Source organism: Pyrus communis, chromosome 11 (assembly GCF_041283825.1).
Source record: "Pyrus communis isolate YQ-2024b chromosome 11, ASM4128382v1, whole genome shotgun sequence".
NCBI classification, from domain to species: domain Eukaryota; kingdom Viridiplantae; phylum Streptophyta; class Magnoliopsida; order Rosales; family Rosaceae; genus Pyrus; species Pyrus communis.
In genome coordinates this window covers 21,903,350-21,928,404 of record NC_142575.1, presented here as the reverse complement: position 1 = coordinate 21,928,404, position 25,055 = coordinate 21,903,350, and the positions used below count along the sequence as shown (strand labels likewise).

The following is a 25,055-nucleotide window of genomic DNA, read 5'->3' as shown; positions in this document are numbered from 1 at the left end:
TATTGAAAGGGAATTTTTACTTGGGTTTAGGGAAAGGGATTTCTTGTTGGATCCGATCATGAATGTTGTAATATTTCTTTTGACTTACTTCACGCATGCCAACATTCATGTTGTAGTTTGACATATTGATGAAAGAGCAATGCTAGGGAGACGGACGAGGAACGATTCTTCAAAATTACATGTGACAATCAAATATTTTTGTGGCTGCTAATATTTTCATTGGCTTGTTAAAGAGATGCTGGTAGCTTCTAAAGTAAAAGAAAAATGATGATCACACATATTTTCTCTTCTTACTCACAACTCTTTATCTTTGCCCGATTCAAACAAAAAAAATGTACATATTTAAACAAGTGTGTAAAAGATAGAAAAACAGTTTTCACTTATCTTTTTTCATATAAAATTGTGAGTTTTCCGTTCTCTGGTGCACTTGAAGCTGAAGATATGCTGATCCAAATCCAATGATGGATGCACATTCCTTTCCTTGGTAAAAAAATGGAAGGGCATTCTGAGTTGGGCCAGTCACATCAACCAAAAGATATTTTTGTTTTAATAATGCTAGGTAGATTAAATTTATAAACTTAATAATGTGTCAGCAATAAAAAATAAGTACGTTAATAAACACTTGAGTAATAATTCAATCATTAACTTTCATGTCATTTAGTTTACAAAATTTAATTACAAATTTGATCTCCCTAACATTACTTTTTTTCTTATTGTGATGGTAATCAAAGTTGGCAAGAGCTGCAGAGCTTAGTAGCGAAGACTTGTAATTAAGTACAGCAGAGCATTGAAGTGATTGGTGATAGATGAAACTCAGGAAGGGGTAAAAGAGAAGTGTTGGAATCTAAAGGTCTTCGCCTAAGTCGGTCAAAGACAGAATATATGGAGTCCAAGTTCAGTGCAAATGGAGGCCCAAATGAGTTAGGGGTGAGGATCGAAGACCAGGAAGTACCAAAGAGTGACCGCTTTCACTACGTAGGATCTATCTTGCAAAAGAGCGGAGAATTAGATGGAAATCTCAACCATAGAATACAAGCTGGAGATGAAGTGGAAGAGTTCATCCGGCGTGTTGTGTGACCGTCGTATGCCACTGAAGCTCAAGGGAAAATTTTATAGGACAACAATAAGGCTAGCAATGTTGTACGGCACGGAATGTTGGGCGGTGAAGCATCAACACGTACATAAAATGGGTGTAGCAGAGATGAGAATGATCCATTTGATGTGTGGGCTCATGAGAAAAGATAAGATTAGGAATGAGGATATCCGAGGTAAAGTATTATAGCCGAAATTGAAGGAAAGATGAGAGAAAATCAGTTACAGTGGTTCGGACATGTACAACGAAGGCCTACTGATGCTCTGGTTAGAAGATGCGACTACAGGACAGAGGTCCAAGGCCGAAGAAGTAGAGGAAGACCTAGGAAGACTTTGGAAGAGAATCTAAGAAAAGACTTAGAGTACTTAGATCTAACAGAAGACATGATATAGAACCGAGTGCAATGACATTCTAAGATTCATATAACTGACCCCACTTAATGGGAAAAAGCTTTGTTGTTGTGTATTGAAGTGATTGGTGATGGTACAACCTGTGCTAGGTTTGTAAAAGTGTTTGAAATCTGTTCATAAACTATTTTTTATTGGGTGTGAGGTCATATTAAACACGTCCAATACTTCTTGAGTTAGTACAGCACCCCACTCCATCCCGTAGGATCCAGGGGTCGCGAACAGACCATAGAACCTTGTTCACTCTCCGGGTGGGTAGCAAACCAACAAAGTCGGCAGGGGCTAAGCTTCGGCAACAAAACAGTAAAGATAAAGCATTGAAAAAGTTGGAGCCTTTGGAGTACTTCAAATGTTTTCCCCTGGAAGGCTACACCTTTTCCCGTTTCTCCATGTTGTTTATATTTTTATACCCTTCACATGTCTTCGGCTTCCCCGCTAATTAAAGAGAAAAAGCATATCTTAGGCCTAGGCCCTAATCCCCCCTTCCACCCCCCGGATGATTAGCTACTAGAATTATGATGTTCTTCCCTTTTATCATGCATGTTGAAATTTACGATTCAATTGCATACAAGGATGGCAAGTTGGCAACGAAGCGAGGTGGGGCTGTGTTATCTTTCTTTTTGAGTGCCTTTAGGTGGGCGAGGTGGGTTCTCATTGTTTTTTGACATGTTTATATATTTGGAATGTGGTACGTATTGAAATATTCTAATTAATGAATTCTCCTGTATATATATTCGAATTATCTTTTGTTCTCTTGTTTAATTTTGACTACTGTCCAAAGTAAGTAAATATGTCATAAACTATTTACAAGTATCTCACTAATGAAATGTCCGGAAGTGGTAGATAACCACGGCTTACCACTAGCTGTTCTCCTTTTAAAAAAAATAAAATAATTGTAGACAAAGATCAAAACGAGTAATTTAAGTTTTTAGAATTAGGGCTCATTCACTAATGAAGAAAACACATGAAAAGTGCTTGTATATAAAATTTGTTGTCATTTAGGTGATTTTATTAAAAAAAAAAAAAAAAAAAAAAACAATTTTCATGTGCTTCTTGAATAAATTACTTGGATAATTTTAAAAATAATCACCTTTCTTGCGGTTCTTATATAAAATGATTTTAGCTCTCCCAAAATTCTTTCAAACAGGCCGTTAAAATACTAGAGCTTAAAGGTTGGAAACCCTCAAATTTAATTAAGTTTTTAGTATCGGAGTTATTTTTCCAGAAAATATAATATATTGCGGTCAATGTTTTTATTCTGAATTTTGAAATAATTCTGATCATTATTTATTCAGAAATTAAAAAAAAAATTAAAATTAAAATCTTATAAATGAGAAATTTGATAATTCAATAATATATCTTTGTATTTAAAAATAATATGTACAGTCAAAGGCTGTGAATTCTCTTTTTTGTTTTTGTTAAAAAGCTGTCAACTTTTATTGAGTTGTTCTGCTGCCGACACGGTTTATGATAAACTAATTCTTAACTAACAATTTCAAGGTCAGCTTAACTTTGCTTTATCTCTGAAATGCTACAATCAATCATACGATTTGACTTCAATATAAAGTCTAAAGTTGCATTCAAGCACTTTCCATTAGGAAAACATGAAACACTGATTTGCATTTAAACTTCTGGTCTGATTTTTATTTTTGAAATATATTATTACACACACACACACACACACATATATATATATATATATATATATTTTTTTTTTATTCGACCTGGATAGTGGTTAACAAATTGTAGATTGCCACCGACAAAATGTGATATGTAGAATCGGAACTTTTTGTCCCTTCCTTTTACCTTTACGGCATCTTGTGTATGTACACAAGAGGTACTAAAGATTTTGCACAACGAAAAAAGAATATAATCGAAAAGGTACCATACTAGAAATCGCTGGATTTGCCGTATCTTATGGGCATTGTTTATGCATTACATTTGCACATCACAAGCGTATGCAAACATGAATCAACAACACTTAAGTAGCATATAAGATCAAACTTAATTGGTAGCATTTAAAAGTTTTTCTTGTTCCAAGTTAATGTAACATACTCCCTTCGAAGTGAGTAAATTTATCTATCAAAACTATACTTGCGCTATGCGATGGTACTGAATTGGCTTTGTCGTAATATTAGCTGATCAAATCGTGCACATCTCAACAGACTTAAGGCCACAAGTTTTCTACGTGGCAGGATGAGGTGTCCAACTTTTGCACTCCATGGCTTTGTTGCGATACCATGGCTTGACTAGGTCAAATATTATTTATTTATTTATTTAGATTTTTGTATAATTTTGATTGTTTTTTGTTTTAATTTCATTTTGGATTTGAGGGTTGGGTAGGGGTATATATACACACAACTTTCCAAAAGGTTTGCAGTCAAATAATTTAGAGTTTTCTAGTATGTAGTGGATTGCAGATTGTGTTCTAGCTAGGATGTAACGCTTGTTAGTTGTTATTTTGTTACTTTTGGTGCGTTATTGTAAGGAGTAGTCAATATAAGGGTTACTATCTTGACATGTGTCATAAGATTAGGCAATCAGTTGAGAGTTTGTTAAAACAGTTAGCTTAGCTTGTAAGCTAACTTAGTTACATATAAATACTACAATGTAAATGTAATCAGTTAGTTAGTGAATATTTTCAATAAAAACAAGATTACTTCTCTCTTTAAGCTATTTCTCTCTCTCTCTCTCTCTCTCTCTCTCTCTCTCTCTCTCTCTCTCTCTATGTTTCTACATTTTCTGCTGCATTCATTGCTACATCAGATTAATCTTGGTTAATATGGTATCAGAGCCAGGTTCACTCTTCATCAGCTTTCTCACCGATACAAGCATAAGGACTTGACGGTTCTTCGATCTTGGATTCTTTGCTTCCACTACTACAATCTCCTTGCGTTGGACTCTTGTTCTTCGATTTCTGGTTGTTTCCTTCTGATTTAGGGTTCCTTATCCCTAATCTTGGGAACACTTTCTTCGATTTCAATTGTGCACACCACCTATTTGTGTTTTGTTCTCTGTACATCTTTTTCTTGAAGTTCAACAATGGTGACCGCCACTGAGTTATAGATATTGCAGTCTCCTATTACTCCCCTAACTTCATCAGTTTCAACCTCTGTAACCATGAAATTGGATGACACCAATTACTTGACTTGGCATTTCCAAATGCAGCTTTTACTGGAAGGTCATGGAATTATGGGGTTTGTTGATGGTTCTACACCATGTCCATCTAGGTTTCTTGCTCCACATTTTGGTGATTTCGAGGTTTCTTCTGGGCAACCACCTGATCAGTCTCTTGCTCGCAAGGAAACAGATGAATATTTGGTTTGGCGGATGCATGATAGAGCTTTGATGTAGCTCATCATAGCTACTTTATCTCCACTAGCCATTTCTTGTACGATTGGAAGTACAAGTGCTCAGGACCTATGGACTCGACTCAGAGAATAGTTTTCTACGGTTACTCGAACAAGTATATTTCAAATGAAATCTAAGTTGCAAACTATCGAGAAAGGTACTGATTCAATTAACGTGTATCTTCAAATAATTAAAGAAGTTAGTGATTATTTGTCTGCTGCTGGTTTCTATTTTGAAGATGATGATATTGTGATCCTCACACATAATAGACTACCATCTGAGTATAATACAATCAGGTATGTGATAAGGGGGCGTGAATCTGTTATTTCTCTGAAAGATCTTCTATCACAATTACTTGTTAAAGAAGTCATGATTAAGACTCTTAATACTGATCCAACGCTTAATGCATTAGTGGCCCAATCACCTGGTTTTACTCAGAAACCTTCAAATTTCCAGTCTCAGATGCAATCTGGCAGACCATACTCCAACTCTGGCTATAAAAATTTCAACAATAAGAACAAAGGCATATTTAATTCGAATAACAGGTTCAATACCTCCAAACCATTGTTCAATAATGGTAATCCTAGTTCTGGAATACTTAGTTCTTTTCCACAATTTGGAAATCTTCCTATAAACCTTTGTCAAATATGTGGGAAAACAAATCATTTGGCTTATACAAATTTCTGGAAAGAACAATCACATGGTTGCTACTTGCAGATTTAGAAACACACCTCAGTTTAATGGTTGTCAAATCTGTGGGAATTCAAAACATAGTGCCGAGTTTTGTTTTCAGAAAGGATCCTCTCCTTAAATGACTACAATGTATGTCAATAATGCTTCTGGAAATCTAATGACAACCCAATTGCGTTCGGCACCACCTCAACAAGTTTCGATTACTGGCACTGGTGCTACAAATCATATGACCACCGATCTGAACAATCTTTTTCTAGCTACACCATATCCATCTCATGAATTTATCCAAATAGCCAATGCTGAAGGTTTATCCATTTCTCACATTGGCCCTTCAACTCTTCAAACTCCACTGCATTTATTTCAATTAAAATATGTTCTTTATGTTCCCAAGTTGACACAAAATCTGCTATATGTCCATCGAATATGTTTGGATGGTAATTGCTAGTTGATTTTTGATGTCTTTTGTTTCTGAATTCAGGATAAAACCACAAGGAAGATTTTGTACAAAAGGCAGTGCAGTAATGGGTTATATCCAATCATCTCTCCACCATATCGAGTTTCAGCACAAAAGGCTTATGTTCCTGCATATCTTGGACAACAAGTTACATCAAGACTTTGGCATCACAGGCTAGGTCATCCCTCTAATCCTATAGTCTCTCAGATCCTTAGAAAATCAAATGTCTCTCGTACCCCTGATTCTTTACCCATTGTTTGTTCTACATGTCTAGAAGGAAAATTTAGTAAACTCTCATTTCCAATGTCTCCATCCATATCTATAAAACCCTTTGAGATAATATATAGTGATGTTTGGGGCCTGCCTCCTTGTATTTCTGTTGAAGGCTTCAAATACTATGCCATTTTCATTGATGAGTGTACTAGGTTTTGTTGGATTTTCCCAATTTGCAATAAAAGTGAAGATGGTACTACATTTGTCTTTTTCTATCACTTTATTGTCAATCAATTTAATGCTTCTGTTAAGGTGTTTCAAAGTGATGGTGAGGGTCAATATATAGGCAAACCATTCCACAATTTTCTAGTGGACAAAGGCATTATTCACCACAAGTCTTGTCCATATACCCCAGAACAAAATGGGCTTGCAAAGAGGAAACATAGACACATTATAGAGACATCCATTACCTTATTACAAAATGCCTCATTACCATCTTCATTTTGGTCATTTGCTTGTCAAGCTTCAGTCTATCTCATCAATAGAATGCCTTCTTTAACATTGAAAAATAAATCACCATTTGAGGCTTTGTTTAACTTCATTCCTGAGATTCATCACCTTAGAGTGTTTGGTTGTTCATGCTATCCTTTGTTTAGACCTTATAACCATACCAAACTGCACCCTCAAACTACAAAGTGTATATTCTTAGGGTATGCTTCAAAATATAAGGGTTACATTTGTTTTGAAGTTAACAAAAGGCGAGTGTTTATATCTCATCATGTTCTATTTGATGAGATAGAATTTCCATATCTCATTTTGGTTTCTCAATGCTCCAAAGTATCTACTTCACTGCCTATATTATTCACATCCCCACTTGTGTTAACCCCAAATCTTCACAATGCTATAGGTACACCTCAGTTTAACTCTGTACCTACTTCATTATCACCCTTATTATCTCATACACCAAGCCTTGAATCTGTGCCTATGCCAATTGAAGTCAGCCCTAGAGATTTGAATGATCACCGTTTTGCAACTCTAAGTGATTCAAGTTCCAGATCTTCTACTACAACTTCACCCATTATTGGCACTGCACAGTAATCCTCCCCTTCACTTTCTGTGGTTCCTGAATTTCAAGGAGAACAACTACATGTGGTTTTGTCTATGCCACCATTGAATCTTCATCCTATGCAGACTCGGTCCAAGAGTGGCATTTCTAAAAAGGTTGCTTTACTAGCTTCTGTTCATAAACATGGTGTTGTTGATCTTACTGAGGTTGAACCTGCAACATACAAATTAGCATTAAAATCTCCAGTATGGTTGGCTGTGATGCAAGATGAATTGAGTGCTCTTAAAAATCAAGGAACATGGTCTCTTGTTTCTCTTCCTCCTCACAGAAACTTGGTAGGCTGCAAGTGGGTGTTCAACATTAAAAAGAATGTAGATGGTTCTATAGGGAGTTATAAGGCTTGCTTGGTTGCAAAAAGCTTCAATCAAGAAGAAGGTATAAACTATAGCCAGACATTTAGTCCTGTGGTTAAGCCAACCACTGTAAGGTTAGTACTTGCTTTGGTTGCTCACTTTAATTGGAATATTAGACAACTTGATGTGAAAATGCTTTTCTGCATGGTGTGTTACAAGAGGAGGTCTATATGGCTCAACCTCTTGGTTTTTTGGACCTTACTCACAATGACTATGTTTGCAAGTTACACAAGTCTATTTATGGTCTCAAGCAAGCCCCAAGAGCCTAGAATGACAGATTTACTAGTTTTTTGCCATCTTTGGGCTTTCAATCTACCTATGGTGATTCTTCTTTATTTGTTAAAGCTATGAATGGTACAATTGTGATTCTTTTCTTATATATGGATGACATTATCATCATAGGCAGTGCATCTCAAGCAATATCCGATGTTATACATGCTCTTACTCAAGAGTTCGATATTAAAGACCTCGGGCCATTGCACTACTTCCATGGTATTCAGGTTGTTCATCAGAAGGATGGCTTATTTCTCTCTCAAGACAAATATGTTAATGATTTGCTCCTTAAGTCTGGAATGGAGATGTCTAAATCGTGTGCTACTCCTTGTCTACCTTATAATCAATTGTTGAAGAATGATGCGAGGCCTTACAAGAATCCAACATTATATTGAAGCCTTGTAGGAGCACTTCAGTACCTCATGTTGACTCGACCTGATATTGTATTCGCTATGCATCAGGTCTGTCAGTTCATGCAGTGTCCTATGAAAGCTTACTTTGTGGCCGTTAAACGAATTATGTGATATCTCGAAGCTACGAAAGGCTGTGAACTTCATTTTACCAAAGGAGGATTGGATTTACAAGCATTTAGTGATGATGATTGGGCAAGGGATCCCAATGATAAGAGATCCACTATTGAGCTGGTTGTTTTTCATCAACCTTAGCTACAGTTATCAATCCATACAGCACCTCAATTATCTGAGGCGGTCATGCTCAAATTCATTTTTTTTCTCACTAAGAAGTTTGGATACGGATACAAATACAATGATACGATACAATACGACACGAGGATATTGAAAATTTCTAAAAACTAGAATATGATAGGACATGTATACAACAAATAATAATAAAAAAAAGATATATATATAATTTAAAACGCAATTCATCATTCACATGCATGTTCTTATGATTTCTTAGAGAAGAAAGGTTAGAAATTGAATCCTCTTTATATACAGTAGGAAAACATTGTGAGAGTCGTATTCATGGTTTTAAACATAGGCAAACCTTTTCTATTCATCAACTTTCAATATAGCTCTTCCCAATTGCTTTTTTTTGAAATGTAAATGTATCTTACAAGGAGTATCCGAGACTAAGAGGCAAATATCGTATCAAATCAAGTATATCGGATACGAAATACGCGATCAAACTAAAGTATCCGTGCTTCATAGCTTCCGCATATATAACTCATCTTTTCCAAATCGACACAAAACTTTGAAATGGAGTAACATTATTAGTACACAACTAATTGTGTGTTTATCTGATTAAAAAAATTAAAAATAAAAAAATAAAAAACTAATTGTGTGTTTCGAAGTAAAGAGAAGATAGTTAATGTTTCACAATAAAAGACTCTAAAAAGTAGGACTCTCTATGAATTCTCCGTCACCTCATTTTTTGGCACAATTCTCATGCCAACATTGTAAAACAATGTGCCAAAAACATGAGGTTGCGAAGAATCCATATAAAGTTCCACTTTTGATATAATTAGTAGTCTAACTACTTAATTATAATCATATGCAAAGTTGTGAAATGGCACTAACGAACTCAACTGAATGAAGAAAAGTTGAATTCTATTGGCTAGTATAAAAACCCTTGATTTGTTTATGCGTGAGGAAAAAAAAACCTAATATAGTGGTTCCACTTGTGAACCTTTTTTTTGGGTCAATTATCCAATCATGAACCATTTCATGTAGGTTTTCATCCTTTACCAATGAATTTTTGAGACCAAAAGGATCATTTCCAGATTCTCTTTGTGAGGATACTAGGCAGTGGCGAAGCCAGAATTTCTCGGGGGGAGGGGCAAACTTAAAAGAGTGCAAGGTTAAAGAAAAATGGTAACAACTAAATCTTTTTATATAGTAATGTCTTTCATAATTAATCAATACAAACAAATTACAATTGTCGCTTGCAAAGTTTCATGCCATGAAGACGTTGCATAATAGGCTCATTATCAATAAAAGCAAATACATCTTTCTCAATGTAAACAACCATGCTATCACTCAACCATTGATCTCCATTTTGTTACGCAATGGTGTTTTCATAATCTTCGTAACAGAAAAAGCTCTCTCCACCGAAGCGGCTGCAACTGGTAACACCAAAGCTAATGTAAGAAGCTTATACACTAACAAATAGCTTTCACACCTTCCGGTATTCACTAATTCTTTTGCAAGATCACTAATTCCTTTCAATGATGAAAACTCACTATGCATCTTCATATCATGAATGTAATTGTCAAGTTGAATTGGAAGATTCATGAGGTCCATACGATCAAAATCTTGAGGATAAAGATGGGCTAAGCAAACAATTTTTGCTTTGTCAAAAGATGCAAAATTATACACCAAACTCAAACATGTTATACAAAGAAGCAACTCGGTGTTTACCTCATTGTAGCGATCATTCAATTCCTTTAGTTGCATATCAAGGACTTGAAAATAGAGGTCCACACGAGAGTAATGGAAGTTTGTGATTTTTGGAGCTTTACTCCTTGATTTTCCAGGTACGAAATGCAAATCCTCCATGTTAGGAATGACAATATCATGCTCCTCACAAACTTTTCTACATCATGAAGCAAGTCCCCAAAGTCATCATCTCTCAAGGATTGTAGTCTTTGCTTGCAAACTTCCACTAACGCCATCACATTCACAATATCTTGATCTTTCTTTTGCAATGCTTGTGATAACTCATTTGTAATTCCCAATATAAGTCTCATCAAGAAAAGGTGAAATGCAAAATCAAAAGTTTGTATGTCTTTGAATAACCTAGTTGCTTCACCGAGATTATCTTGGTTGCAATCACTTTTAATCCATTCAACCACCTCCACCACAGCTTCAAACATAACAATAATACTAACTATAGTACCATAATGCGAGTTCCATTGTGTATCACATGGACGCATGAGACTACTTTCTTGATTTAAACCTTTACCCGTTTCAAGATTACCAAGATCAAGAGCTTTCTGAATTTGTTCTTATTGTTTCTCTCTAAATGCATCATGACGCTTACACAATGATCCAATAAGATTCACCAAACTACTAGCATTGATGAAGAAATTGGCAACATCCTCATTTTCCTTTGCCATGAATACAAGAGCTAGTTGGAGTTGGTGTGAAAAACAATGAATATAAAATGCTTGAGGGTATTTGTTCAAAATCTTTGTTTTAAGACCATTTAACTCACCTTTCATATTACTAGCTCCATCGTAGCCTTGTCCTTGTAACTTGGACATACTCAAATTTGTTGTAGCAAACAATCTCTCAATGGCCTCTTCAAGTGAACTACTAGTTGTAGAGGAGACATGTTGAACAACCAAAAACTTTTCAATTGCTTCTTCTTTTTTGTTCACATAACGCAATACCACCGCCATTTGCTCTTTAGTTGAAGAATGTCGTGCTCCATCAACAAAAAGAGAAAAAAATGCACCTTCCATATCTTTAGTGATTGCATCTACAGTTTCAATGACACAAGCACGAACAAGATCTTTTTGAATATCGAAAGAAGTATACTTAAGATTCTTAGGAGCATTCTCAAACACAACCTTCCTAACTTGTTCATTATGCTTGGAAAGAAATTGCATAAGCTCCAAATAATTACCCCTATTACTTGATTTCCACGATTTATCGTGGCCATGAAAAGGCAAACCTTGTCCCAACAACCATCTTGTGCATTCAAGTGAGGCACTCAATAAAGTACGATAATTAATGCGAGCTTCATCGGTTTGCTTAATCACAAATGTTTCAATGTGTTGTTTTTGTGTCATCAAATCTCAAGTTTGTTGTACAACTTTATTATGAAGACTTTCAACACCTTCCTCATGGACTTGAAGATTTTCGGGTCCTTTCTTCCAATTTGTAAACCCTATCTCAGTGAAGACATCACTTCTAGTGCTACCTATTTGATCAAAATCACATTTGAAAAGATAACAATAACGACAAAATGCAACATTTTTTGATATACTATACTCCAACCACTTAAACTTATCAAACCAACCGATGATAAAACATTGATTGTTGCTAACTTTTCTTTACATGATGTGGTCTCTAGGTTGACAAGGATCATTTTGGAGATAGTGTCTCTGAATTGCTTCACGATAATTAGGTGGATAATCAAGCATTTGACGTCTATGTACAGATTCTGCAGGAAGATTAGCTAATATTTCATCCAACTCAGTCTCCTCACTTTGTTGTAACTTACTCGGAATATTCGAAAGAGGATTTCTTGGAACATTTGAAGGAGGAGGTGTAACTTACTCGGAATATTCGAAAGAGGACTACTTGGAATATTTGAAGGAGAAGGACTACCCGAAATGTTTGAAGGAGGATTTAAGCATTGTTTCTTATAGTATCGTTCCATTACGTAACTGTAAAATGGAAAGAAAAAAAAAATTCTTAAACTCTTAATCCTAGAGTAAACTATACTAATATGCATAATAACTAATCCAACCAACGATTCAATTAATCAATACCAATTAGCATACATATTATTCAATAAATACAAATTTAATTCAATTAATCATATGAATAATTGTATACATTATGTAATAATTCAATTAGTTAATCAATAATCAAGAATTTTAATTTTAATTTTAATTTTCACCTTAAAAATTAATTTCATAATATCATATCAATAATTAACAACCAATAACCAACTTAGTGCATTGCCATATTAATATGATTCTATTTCTATACCAAATTACCAATTGAATAAAATTCGTATTAAATAATTATTTAGGGTTAGGTAGGGATTACAAATTTACCTTTAAATTGAAGTGTGAAGGCTAGCCTGGTGGAAGCCAGCGGCTCAGTGGCTGGAGCCTGGAGTGAGACTGTGAAAATGAGAGGAAACGGCTGCAGTAAGACTGTGAGACAATGAGAGGAAACGGCTCAGTGGCTCCGTTCCATTCTGTTGCCTGCTAGGATTTTGGGGGGCAGCTTTGCTGCTCTCTATCTATAATTGGCTGAGAGAGTAAAGAGAGGCCGAATGCGGGACACACGGTCCCCCCCCCCCCACCGTATATATATATATATTTTTTTTCAAACAGACGAAACGATGTCGTTTTAGCTTGAATTAAAAAAATAAAATAAAAAAAGAATCCACTCTGCTGCTGTGCAGCAAAACCAGTTCACCATAGAACAAACAAGGAGCGGAGGGGCTGGGTTTTCCGGGAGGGGAAGGACTGAAACTGCGCTGGGGTTGTGTTTTCCGGTGAGGGGAGTGGCGGCCGCCACTCCTCGCCCTCACCTGGCTTTGCCACTGATCCTGGGAATCCTCAAATCGTGACCGCTCATCGTATATTGTGCAGTCAGTTTTCGTCAGGTGCTATTTATATTTAATTTTAAATAAAAGTATTTAAAATGATTTTTGGCCACACGATGTACGATGAACGGACATGATTTGAGGATCCTCAGAATCTTCACAAAGATCCGGAGAGGATCCTCATTCTTTTTTAGAAGCGTTTAGACTGCCTCATCACCACGCTCTTAATTAGAAGTGTTAGACAAATAATTAGTAGCTAACTCAATTGCAGTTCCAGACCTTCTAGAAGGTGATATTGTGCCCTCTTCAAGTCTACATGGCTCGGCATTTAATTTATAAATAATCTGCGATTTTGGTTTCTAATATATTTTACCCCAATAATAATGCAACTGATCTTTTATTTTAAAATGATGCTATTAATTTTAAGTTTTAACACCAAGGGGTTGGTTTAGTGAAAAGCGAGTAAAAGTTTGGATTCTCAATGGATTCATTATTTGTGCTGACTCTAATTTGACATACTGTTTGACTCGGGACCAAAATTACACTATTGCATTCATGTGCTACTGGAGGGCTGTGTGGTGAGATGCCTACTATAAAAAAATGATGCCATTGTACGTACCAAATCTATTGACCACCATGTTGATCATCTCTTTATGTATTACAAACTAATGATATTTCTTTTTACTTGTAAATGGTGGTGGTGATGTGTGTGGATGGATGGGTTGTCTTAAGTTTGACTTCATGAATTGCAAGTTCAATAAATTGTTACAAGTCCATTATGTAACTTAGACTCATAGTGTTGTATATTCATGATATATTATATATTACACACACACACACACACACACACACACACATATATATATATATATATATATATATTAAATCTGCATGCCCGGAAGGCATATATTGTTTGCTAAGAGAAAAATTAGTAAAGAAATGTATATGCAATATTATGTTGCTTGTAAAATATGTTTTATAAGTCAAATGATCTGTTACAACATTAGTTTCTTTTTCTATTTCTTTTATCACATGATTCTTCTTTTCTTGACGCTACACTGAAAATATATATAAAATTAAAACTGCCAATTTAAGGCAAGGCATAAGAGACTGGCTTTGCTTGAATTATAATCCATTTGAATCTTTATGCTAAACCTTTTTAGTTATTGTAGCTTTAGAATATAATCAAACTAGAGAACCAACCCATGGCATCCACGCATGCAAGACGTGGGACACATATATTGGTCTCACTATAGCAGTGACTCAAACTAACTGGTACAAATAATTGGTTATTTAAGATTTGGATAGATTGCGAATGAACATGTAGAAAACTAATTTAAGGTGAGAAAATATTTCTGAAATCATTGATTTTCATTGCTTCATTCCTCTGTATAAATAGTTACATAAGATTGATGTACAAGAGTCTTATTTGGATTTCAAGTCTCCATCTATATCGGATACAAGAGATAAGAATATTATCATCAAACGTCAAAATACAATAGTAAGTTTAACATATGTTGGACTCTTGTTTAACAGCCCCTGCAAACTTGGTGTCAAAGTATGAACAAGTTTGGACCGAAGAAGAAAATGACGTGGCTTGTGAAGGCCTTTGGTGTGTAAGTCTACAGGTTGGTCGACAGAAGGCAGAAAACAGACCTGATGATTGCCCAAAGCGACATGTTCACGAACAAAGTGGTAATCTAACTCAATGTGGCGAGTCCAAGCATGAACACTGGGTTTGCAACCATGTAAATGGTGCTAAGATTGTCACAGTAGAGGTGAATAGGAAACTGAGCAGCAATACCTAACTCACGGAACAAATAGGAGGGCCACGTAGTTTCTGCACACGTATGAGATAAAGCACGATACTCGGACTCAGTGCTGGACTTCGAGACCGTTGGTTGCTTTTTAGAACACCATGACACTAGATTATTGCCATGGTAAATTAAATAGCCCATTGTTGAGCGACAAGTATCAACACAATCAGCCCAATCGACATCTGAATAAGTAGAAATGCAAGAGGGAATAGGTTGTGGAAGAAACAACAATCCATAAGTTAACGAGCCTATGATGTATTATAAAATACATTTACCGGCCAGGAGGTGTGGTTGGAGAGGAGACGCCATAAACTGGGCGATAATGTTGACGGTGAATGACATGTCCGGCCGGGTTAAGGTCAGGTACTGGAGACAACCAACGAGAGTGTGAAACTCAGTGGGTGTGGAGAACAAAGGACTATCATGGGCTGATAGAGAAGTTTTGGCAGCAACCGAAGTAGAATAAGGCTTGTATTCAATCATGTTTGCTTGCTTCAAGAGGTCAAATGCATATTTGGTTTGGGAAAGATGAATCACAGTAATGGTTCTCTGTACCTGAATACCCAAAAAATAATGTAAAGGACCTAAGTCCTTTAAGTAAAAAACAAAACCCAAGGCCTGGATAAATACTTGTAAAAGAGTGGGAACACTGCCTGTCAAAACTATGTCATCAATGTAGAGAATGAGAACTATAGTATAAGTACCATAGTGGAGAATAAAAAGAGAATTATCGGCTCAACTTTGAACGAATCTATAGTAAGATAAAAATGAAACTAAACCTTGTAAACCAGGCCCGAGGGGCCTGTTTAAGGCCATAGAGGGCTTTCACAAGTCGGCAAACATGGTGAGGATACTGAGGATGGATAAAGCCAGGTGGCTAAGACATGTAAACCTCATCTTGAAGCTAACCATGTAAGAATGCATTTTGGACGTCGAGTTGACGAAGTTGCCAGCCCGTAGACACCGCGATGCTTAAGACAGTACAGATAGGTGCAGGTTTTACCACCGAACTAAACGTTTCGTCAAAATCAATCCTGGGCTGTTGATGAAAGCCCTTAGCCACCAAACAGGCTTGATAATGTTCAATGGTGTCATCGGCATTGCGCTTGATGCAATAGACCCATTTACAACCGATCTTGTGTTGAGCAGGAGAATGAGGAACAATGACCTATATGTTATTTTTGAGTAGGGCATTGATCTCCTCGGCCATGGCTGCACGCCATTTCGGGTGACGATTTGCCTGAGAAAAACAAGTTGGTTTATTAGTAGATAAGGACATAGTAAATGCCTGGGCAAGGGGGTAATGAATTGACCCATCAGTCCATGTTTTGGGTTTCTGTGTTCCATTTCTGGAGCGAATGACCATAGGGTGTAATGGGGCAGGCTGAGCTGGTAAGGCTGCAACTGGAACTAGTGGAGGACATGGCAAAAATGGAGGAGGTGGACATGAAGGATTTGGTGCTGGGGAAGATGGCATGACCCGTAGGCTGACAGGCTGAAGAGATGAAGCTGGGCCGTGGGCAAGTGGCGCTAGGCTTGGAGCAATGAGACAAATGGAAAGCTACACATAGGATGATGGCACTGGACCCGTGGGCTTGTGAAAAAGGAACTCAGCTTCATTGAATACGATATGGTGAGAAATGTAAACCCGACTCATGGTAGGATTAAGGCACCTGTAACCCTTATGTGAAGAACTGTAGCCCGCAAAAAAACACTCCATGGAGCGAGGGGTTAGTTTATTTTTAACATAATTACCCAAATAAGGAAAACAGAGGCATCCAAAGGTACGTAGGTGAGTGTAGGATGGAGGAAAGCCAATAATAGAATGTGTAGGGTCGACCAAGAGAGGGTAGGAGTGGGAAGTAAATTAATACGGTGAACAGAAGTCAGGGCAGCTTCAACCCATAACAAGAGTAGAGCTTTGGCTGCAGTGAGTAAGGTGCCAGTCATGTCAGTGATCTAACGGTGTTTGCTTTCAGCAAGCCTATTTTGTTGGGGCGTGTGAGGACACGAAAAATGCTGCTGAATTCTAGAGAGACGACAAAACTTAAACATGAAATAAATTTTGAGTCATAGCCACAAAAGTTTGAAAATGGGAGAAGACTTCATATTTCTTTTTCATAGGGTAAATCCACGAGTAATGACAATAGTCATCAGTAAAAAGGACATAATAGCGATAACCAAATACAGAATTGACAGTGGGCATCCATACATCAGAGTCAATAAAAAAAAAAAAAAAAGGAAAAATAGCACGCTTATTATTTGATTGAAACAGAGTTGAGTGGATTTCCCTAAAGCACAGCTCTTACAAAAAAAATGAGAAAGAGTAAAATGAGGACCTAAACTAGAACCTAAACGCAATAGCATAGACGAAGACGGGTGACCAAGATGTTGATGCCAAACAATGGATATAGTCCATTCTTACATGGGCTCTGAAATAGCAATGCACCAGTACGTAAATCATAAATACGATAAAAGAAAGGGAAGAAACAATTGTAATGTTGATGCCAAACAACGGATCGTTGTTTGGCATCAACATTACAATTAGGTTCTAGTTACCTAAACTAGAACCTAACAACGCTCTCGTTACCTAAACTGACAGCGGATATAGTCCATTCTTACATGGGCCCTGAAATAGAAATGCACCAGTACGTAAATCATAAATACGATAAAAGAAAGGGAAGAAACAATTGGCGACATTATTATCATACGTAAAATGGGCAACAGAAAAGAGAATTTTATGTAACGAAGGGACAATGAAAACATTACAAAGAATGAACTATTAATAATTGAGATTAAGGGGAATTGTACCAATGGATGCAATGTTGAGTGTGTCACCATTACCCAATTTGATGGAGTTAGGCCCATAATAATGTTGGGGATGCAGAAGAGCAGTGGCATCGCTGGTCATGTGGTGGGTGATGCATGTGTTGGGGAACCAGGTGGACGGATCATGGTACTGAACAACTTGAGAGCTAGGAAACGGGTGAAACATCTCGGGACCACCATAGTGATGAGGATAGGTGGCGGTAGAATGGTGATTGGTGGAACAGGTAGGACACCAGGTATTGGTGTTCAGTGGATGAGGGCCCAGCAAATCTGAGCCAGCCCAAGGTACCGTCTGGAAACCACGGTGACCATTCCAAGGCTGTGAAGGCCCAGTCCAATTAGAAGGAAGTTCATTCCAGTGCTGAACAGATGCACGATGATTGTCCAGAGGATGCCCACCGTGATAAGAGGCTTGGTTGCGACCGTGTCCACCGCGATTAGGGTTAGAACGCGTCCCATGCCAGGAGTTACCGCTGCCACAAATGGCAGAGGATTGGGAGCCACACGACAGATCTTAAGTGGTGAGAAGGGCAGTCTGAGAGGCGGTAGGGCTCGAGGAGGAACGGGAGTTCTGCATGTCAAATACGAGGATTTTAGAGTGAAGTTCCTCAAAAGTGGGGAGGGGTATGATGTTGATGATGGTAGTGTAGAGAATCGAGTATTCAGGGCCAAGACTATGAAGGATGGTGGTAATGAAATCATCAAGATCTACTAGTCGACCAATGCTGGCAAGTTTATCAGCCAATGTTTTGGCTTGCTACAAGTATTCAAGCACAGTGGTGGAACCCTTGGTTAAATCAAGAAGTTGTAGCGGATGGTGGTAGAGTTGGTGATAGATGGCTGAGCAAAACAGCGTTAGAGACACTCCCAAGGAGCTTGAGCCGATTCATGACCCACGATGAGGGCAAGGATGGGTTCAGTGAGGATGGAAAGTAATGTAGCTAACCACCAATTGGTCTTGTTGGAACCATTTAAGATAGTCAGGTTCAGGGTTGTGGATGAGGTGATTGTAGCAGTAGCAAAGTAATCATCCGAATCAGAAACAGGGGTGGGGGTATGGTGATGGTGGTGGTGATGCTGGGGGGAGGTTGGGGAAATGACCCATTGACAAACTTCCAGAGGTTGTGACCAATCAAGAACGGCTTAATTTGACGAAGCCATATAAGGTAATTAGAGTTAGTGAGTTTAAGAAATTGAGCCATGTTCGGTCCGGGAAAAGAGGAAGAAACAGGGGTTGACATGGCGATGAAAAGGGTTAGGATCGAGAAAGGGATGATACCATGTAGGAAACTAATTTAAGATGAGAAAATATTTCTTAAAGCATTGATTTTCATTGCTTCATTCCTCTGTATAAATAGTTACATAAGATTGATCAAGAGTCCTACTGGGATTTCAAGTCTCCATCTATATCAGATACAAGAGATAAGAATATTATCATTAAAAGTCAGAATACAATAGTAAGTTTAACATATGTTAGACTCTTGTTTAACAGAACAATCGAGAGTGAATGCTCAACTGATTGTCGATAGATCGTAGCTCCATTTAATGATCTTTTTAGATCATCAATCCAGAACCTATTTAATATATGGTTTGTATGTGTATATGTATTGGTTGTATAAGCATGTTCAAGTAAGTCACGATTCCCCTGTCGTCGCCTAAGCTCAATTTTTCTGTTGTGGCACAAACCTAAAGTATTGACAATATATTCTGATAGGCTGTCTGGAAACAATATATTATCATATAAGTAAGTGCTTGTGTGAGTATAAATTATCTCTTGTAGTCGCCACAAAAATTTCTACTAATTATTGACGCCGTTTAATCACTCAAAAAATTATCATTTTTAGGCATTAGAATTCGCCCTAAACATGCATGTACGTTTTGGCGTTGAGTAGTGCTCGACGTCCGTGTACAAACATAGGCCGTGTTACTTGTCACCAGGAAGTCGACAGACACCAACTTTTGGTTAAATTTTTTCGACAAGGTTGGTTACCTTTACGGCAAAATCAGAAGCTTAGATTTAAAATTGTAATTATCTTGATTTATGAAGTCTCAAAATCCAAGTCTTAAAGTAAACCGTAATCAGAACCTTATTAGAATTTAATCGATTAACCCTAAACCCTAATCATCGAGCAGCATGCATTCCAACGGAACCGTAATTTAAAATACACATGCATGATGAAAATAAATACACCGGCACACATGCATATATTGAATTTAACGGAGCCCTAATTGAATACGTACTATGCTGCATGCTATATATATAATATATTAGTTTGTTTTAACCGTTTTAGTATTGCATAGATTGATAGTGAAAGCTCCAAAGCTCCAAATCACTTATTTTGTCACCTTTCTCATATGAGAATAATATAAGGATAAATTGCTACAAGATGGAGTCTTTTTTACTTTTTCTAAATTCATCTACATATGAAGCTTAAACATGGGATGTGGATCTCTTGGCTAATCAGCATTGAAGCTGAAATGGATTATTCTTGATTATTTTATTCTTTATCTTCAACAATACGTGTAGAGAGAGAGACATTATGTGAAGTGGAAGCAAATTTATATGTTGGCTTGGTTCCAAAAAGAAAAAACACACACAAAATACTTCATATGTACACATATATTTTATTTGATGCTTTTATTATATAATATGATGATTACCTTGCAAATGAAGGAAATAGGTATAGAAAAGAGACAAAGGTCATGGAGTCAAAGACAAGAGGATCCCACCTCTCTCTTTCTCTCTCATACAGCCAGGTCCCTGTCCAAACCGTTTTCTACCCAGACACATCAACCAACTCTCTCTCTCTCTCTCTCTCTCTCTCTCTCTCTCTCTCTCTCTCTCTCTCTCTCTCTCTCTCTCTCTCTCTCTCTTCCCTATATTGTAAGCAAACCCCACAACCATCACCATCATCATTATCATCATCATTCCCACCATATGAAGCCTTGTGTCTCTCTTTTTCTCTATAAAGTCATCACATATTTACATCAAACTAGTTGGGAGAGAATAAGACATCCAAAACATTAATTCTTGATAAGCCATCTCCTTTCACCCATCGCTCTCTCATCACAATGAGGAAGCCAGAGCCCTCTTCTGCAGCAGCAGGCAAGAACAACAAAGAGAACAACTCCAACAGTAAGGTCCGAAAGGGTTTGTGGTCGCCGGAAGAGGACGACAAGCTGATGAGGTATATGATCAACAATGGCCAAGGTTGTTGGAGCGATGTGGCAAGAAATGCTGGCCTGCAGAGGTGCGGCAAGAGTTGCAGATTGCGCTGGATCAATTACTTGAGGCCTGACCTTAAGCGAGGTGCCTTTTCGCCCCAAGAAGAAGAGCTCATTATCCATTTGCATTCTCTCCTTGGAAACAGGTTGTTTATCAATTCACACTTTTTACTAAATACACGTTTGATTTTTGTATATTCATGCGAAAGCTCTTCTAGTTTTTGTTGGTGTCACTTTCCATAAACGTATCGTTGATTCTTCGGAATGTTTTGCATCCGCATGCTGTTGTGATTAGTAAATTCAGATGCACAAGAAGTTACTAATTAGCTATATATTTTCCCAATGATACGCACATGATACAGGATAAGCTGGCATTCTCTTCTATTAAAGCTTTGGTGCGGAAGAGTAAATTCTAAGAAGAAAAAAATTATGGATGTCAAATAAATGAGAAGACTGATGTGACAAAGTTTATAAGAGGATTTTAGAATGGAATAGTTGTTGAGAATATACAATCCCCATTATAAGTCATTGAAATTTTGGGGTCTCTACACTCTTTATTGGCGATTTGACAATTAGGTTTGATATGGATAGACCCCAGATTTAACATGATAGAGCAATTCTGACCACGTGTCTCAAACCATTTGATACGCATTTCTTAATTACTAGTTTTAAGTTTTAATTTTTTGAAAACGAAAAACTTATTTGATAACTGTTTCAGTTAATAAAAGAATAAAAACTGAAAATTTAAATTAAGACAATTTATTTTTTTTAGCTTTCATTTTCTTGGAAAACAAAGTCAAGTAAAACTGACAAAAGAAGAATTCAATTTTTAGTTTTCATATTTCATTTAAAAAAAAAAAAAAAAAACTGAACACCAAAACAATTACCGTATAAGTTTTTAAGTTTTTAGAAAAAGTAAAATAAAAGTTAAAAATTGTATATTAAATAGCATACTATACATGTCATCTACTATGACCTTTTGTTTAAACGAATATAATTTTCTTCTATCAATGAAAAGAAATACCACTAAATTTCAAGATATCATTAATGTGTTAATTCACTTACCAGGGGTGCTCAAAATATAATATATGTATACACTATAAATATATTTTATTGTAAACAAATTAAAGTATTTTTGCACGACACGTGTATAAATATAAAGTAATGCAACACTTACCACATTTATACAACCTCTCTAATAGAGGTATGATCCACTAACACATGTGAATTTTATCTCTATTAGAAATATGGTACAAAATATGGTATGAAAAATGTGATAAGAGTAACCTTTGATAAATGTATAGATACTGTGTTGGATATGTTTGCATCAACCCATATAGAAAAATAATTTATCCTTTGTCATAATACAGGTCAAATGCATAAATAACAAGTTGGTTGAGTTTTATTTATTTATTATTTTGGGATTAGTATGCCAATATTGACTATAATATCGCAAATATTGAAACTCATTAAATTTTTGGTATATATGAAAGTGAAAATGGGTTAAAAACTACGTATATAAATTCATCTAAACTCTAAGGAGGAGGGTTTGAACTTAAAACGCATTGGCTTGAAAATAAATACTCTATTTATTAGGACAATCCATTACTTGCTATTCCCTTGTTGTTCTTAGAATAATGCTTCCCCTATTGTTTTAAGAATAATGCTATTTGCGCTACAAATTTTAATATATGCAAGACTCACTTGTATTAAAATGTATAATTTTTGTTTAAAAAAAAAAATAAAGGTAAAGTTATTCGGTCCAAATCCTATATAAGCTTACATGCAAATTAACCATCAATACCCAAAAAACATAAGACAACGACTGATACTAGAGTATTGTCTAGTGTAAAGGGAACATAAATTGTAAAATGTATAATTCACTTGGTTTTCTTATATGTTTCCTAGGGCTTTGGCTGCCAAAAGCTACAGTACACTAAAGAAACTGATACCGCAATATGATGTCTACATCTCTACCTTTCGAGTCGAAGACACTCAAAATATTTATGTGTTTTAATTTAGGAAGGCATGCAAGTCATGCATTAAGGAAACGCATATAAGACGCTAAATAATAGACATAATATTTTATATATACAATACACACACACACACACATATATAACTCATCAAACACTGCAAGTAGCCCTTTACCATAGTGATGGATAGGTGTTGTGCCCTTGCATGACGGCGTGGTTCGAACCTCGTCAATGGCTAATCTAACATTTAACTTACTAACTCTATCGTTTCACTCAAAAAAAAAAAAAAAAAAAAAAAAAAAAACTCATCAAACACTAGTTGTTGGGGAAAAAAGAAATCAAACACTTCAATATTTTCTTGTTGGTCAAGAATGAAACACTCTTGTTAAAACCAACTCTTTTAAGTGGTTGATAATATATGACTTTTTTTTTTTTTAACTTATTTGTTTTTATATACGTGTAGGTGGTCTCAAATTGCAGCCCAGCTGCCAGGAAGAACTGACAATGAAATAAAGAATTTCTGGAATTCAACAATAAAGAAAAGGTTAAAGAATTTGTCATCCTCCAATGGCTCACCAAACACAAGCGACTCATCCCCAGAGGCTAAAGATCATCGTGTGGTGGCAGCCGGTAGGTTCATTATTCCCAGCCAAGAACATGGCATGGTGTCAATTTACAGGGACTCAACACCGTCATTCATGCAATCTGCGGTCCTCAGCCACATGTTCGATCCATTTCCTGTGCTCGATATTGATCAGGGCGGCCTAACCTTGTCTGGTGCAGGTGGATACTACAACGCCAACCCATGCATAACACAAAGGGAGATTGGAGTCGGTGGTGGTGGTGATTGTTATGATTTTGGAGGAAACGGAGGGTTTGGGAGTGGGGATGTTGATATTGGGGTAGAAGGAGAGATATTTGTCCCTCCCCTTGAGAGTGTGAGCATTGAAGACCAAAATATTAAAACTGAAACCACCTATGGGGATAGTAATAATAATAATAATTACTACAATAATATAAATAGCATCCTCACCTACAATAAAACTAATAAAAATATTAAAGGTGAGAGCATAATTGGGGTTGGGAATTACTTTGACGATGATCAGGAAGAGTTAACAAGGGGGGACTGGGACTTGGAGGATTTGATGAAAGATGTTTCATCTTCCTCCTTTCCTTTTCTTGACTACCAAAGTTGAGTAATTGCCTTCAAATATTCCAACATCTTTTTTTCCCTTTTCTTTTTAATTTTCTTCACATAATCTTTATTTTTTGTCCTTTTTTTTTTAATTTGAGAATCTCCTTTTATTCCTGAAGGTTAATAGAAAATTATTCCTAGTCATAGACTGCAGAAGTACCACAGCAGTGTTTATTCTACTTTCATATTACCACATGGTATAAGAAGGCAAGGTAGCTTAGATGAAGTGGGACAGTGGCCTGAAATAAAGGTCACACTTGAGTATATATAAAGTGGTAAGGAAGAGTCTTGTATGTATCTGCTTTTTTCATGGCGCTGAGATGCTTCAAATAGTGTGATATTTTGTGAAGGAAGATGTGAATAGCTACATAAAATGTAAGGAGAGATGCATCAAGGTTAATAATAATAATTAGTTGGTATGTATGTCAACTGTAGTTATTATGAGATGTACAAAAAGAATAATGGTAGGTGGAGTTTTGTTATCAAAGGGAGATAAGTAGGTTGCACTACACATTTGATGAAGATAATTTACTTATGTTCCCTCTTTTTCACTTTTATTTTTTTTAATTATATCAAGTAAATATTTCATAAAAAATTGTTACGACATTTTTCTTTAATGAACTTAAATAAAAAAAAGCATGTACACTTGTCCTAGCAAAAAAAATGCAATTTTTAGTCTTGACAAAATAATTACCCACTTTTAATTAAAGACCAAAGCCATGCGCCCAAGAAGTGGGGCAAGGAGGGGGTGGTTTGGCCAATGGATATCCGATGCATAAGTTAGTTTCTCTAGAAAGAGA

General features: G+C 36.4%; 1 protein-coding gene and 1 pseudogene across 1 annotated transcript; one reads left to right on the top strand and one right to left on the bottom strand.

The window, feature by feature from the left end:
• Positions 1-9,853: 9,853 nt before the first annotated feature.
• Positions 9,854-12,310, bottom strand: LOC148693088 (uncharacterized; annotated as a pseudogene).
• Positions 12,311-20,861: 8,551 nt separating this feature from the next.
• Positions 20,862-24,806, top strand: LOC137741506 (transcription factor MYB46-like). Its single transcript, XM_068481212.2, has 2 exons — positions 20,862-21,230; positions 23,524-24,806. The coding sequence occupies exons 1-2, from the start codon at positions 20,932-20,934 to the stop codon at positions 24,254-24,256; spliced, it is 1,032 nt and encodes a 343-aa protein (XP_068337313.1). The 5' UTR covers positions 20,862-20,931; the 3' UTR covers positions 24,257-24,806.
• The last annotated feature ends 249 nt before the right edge of the window (positions 24,807-25,055 follow it).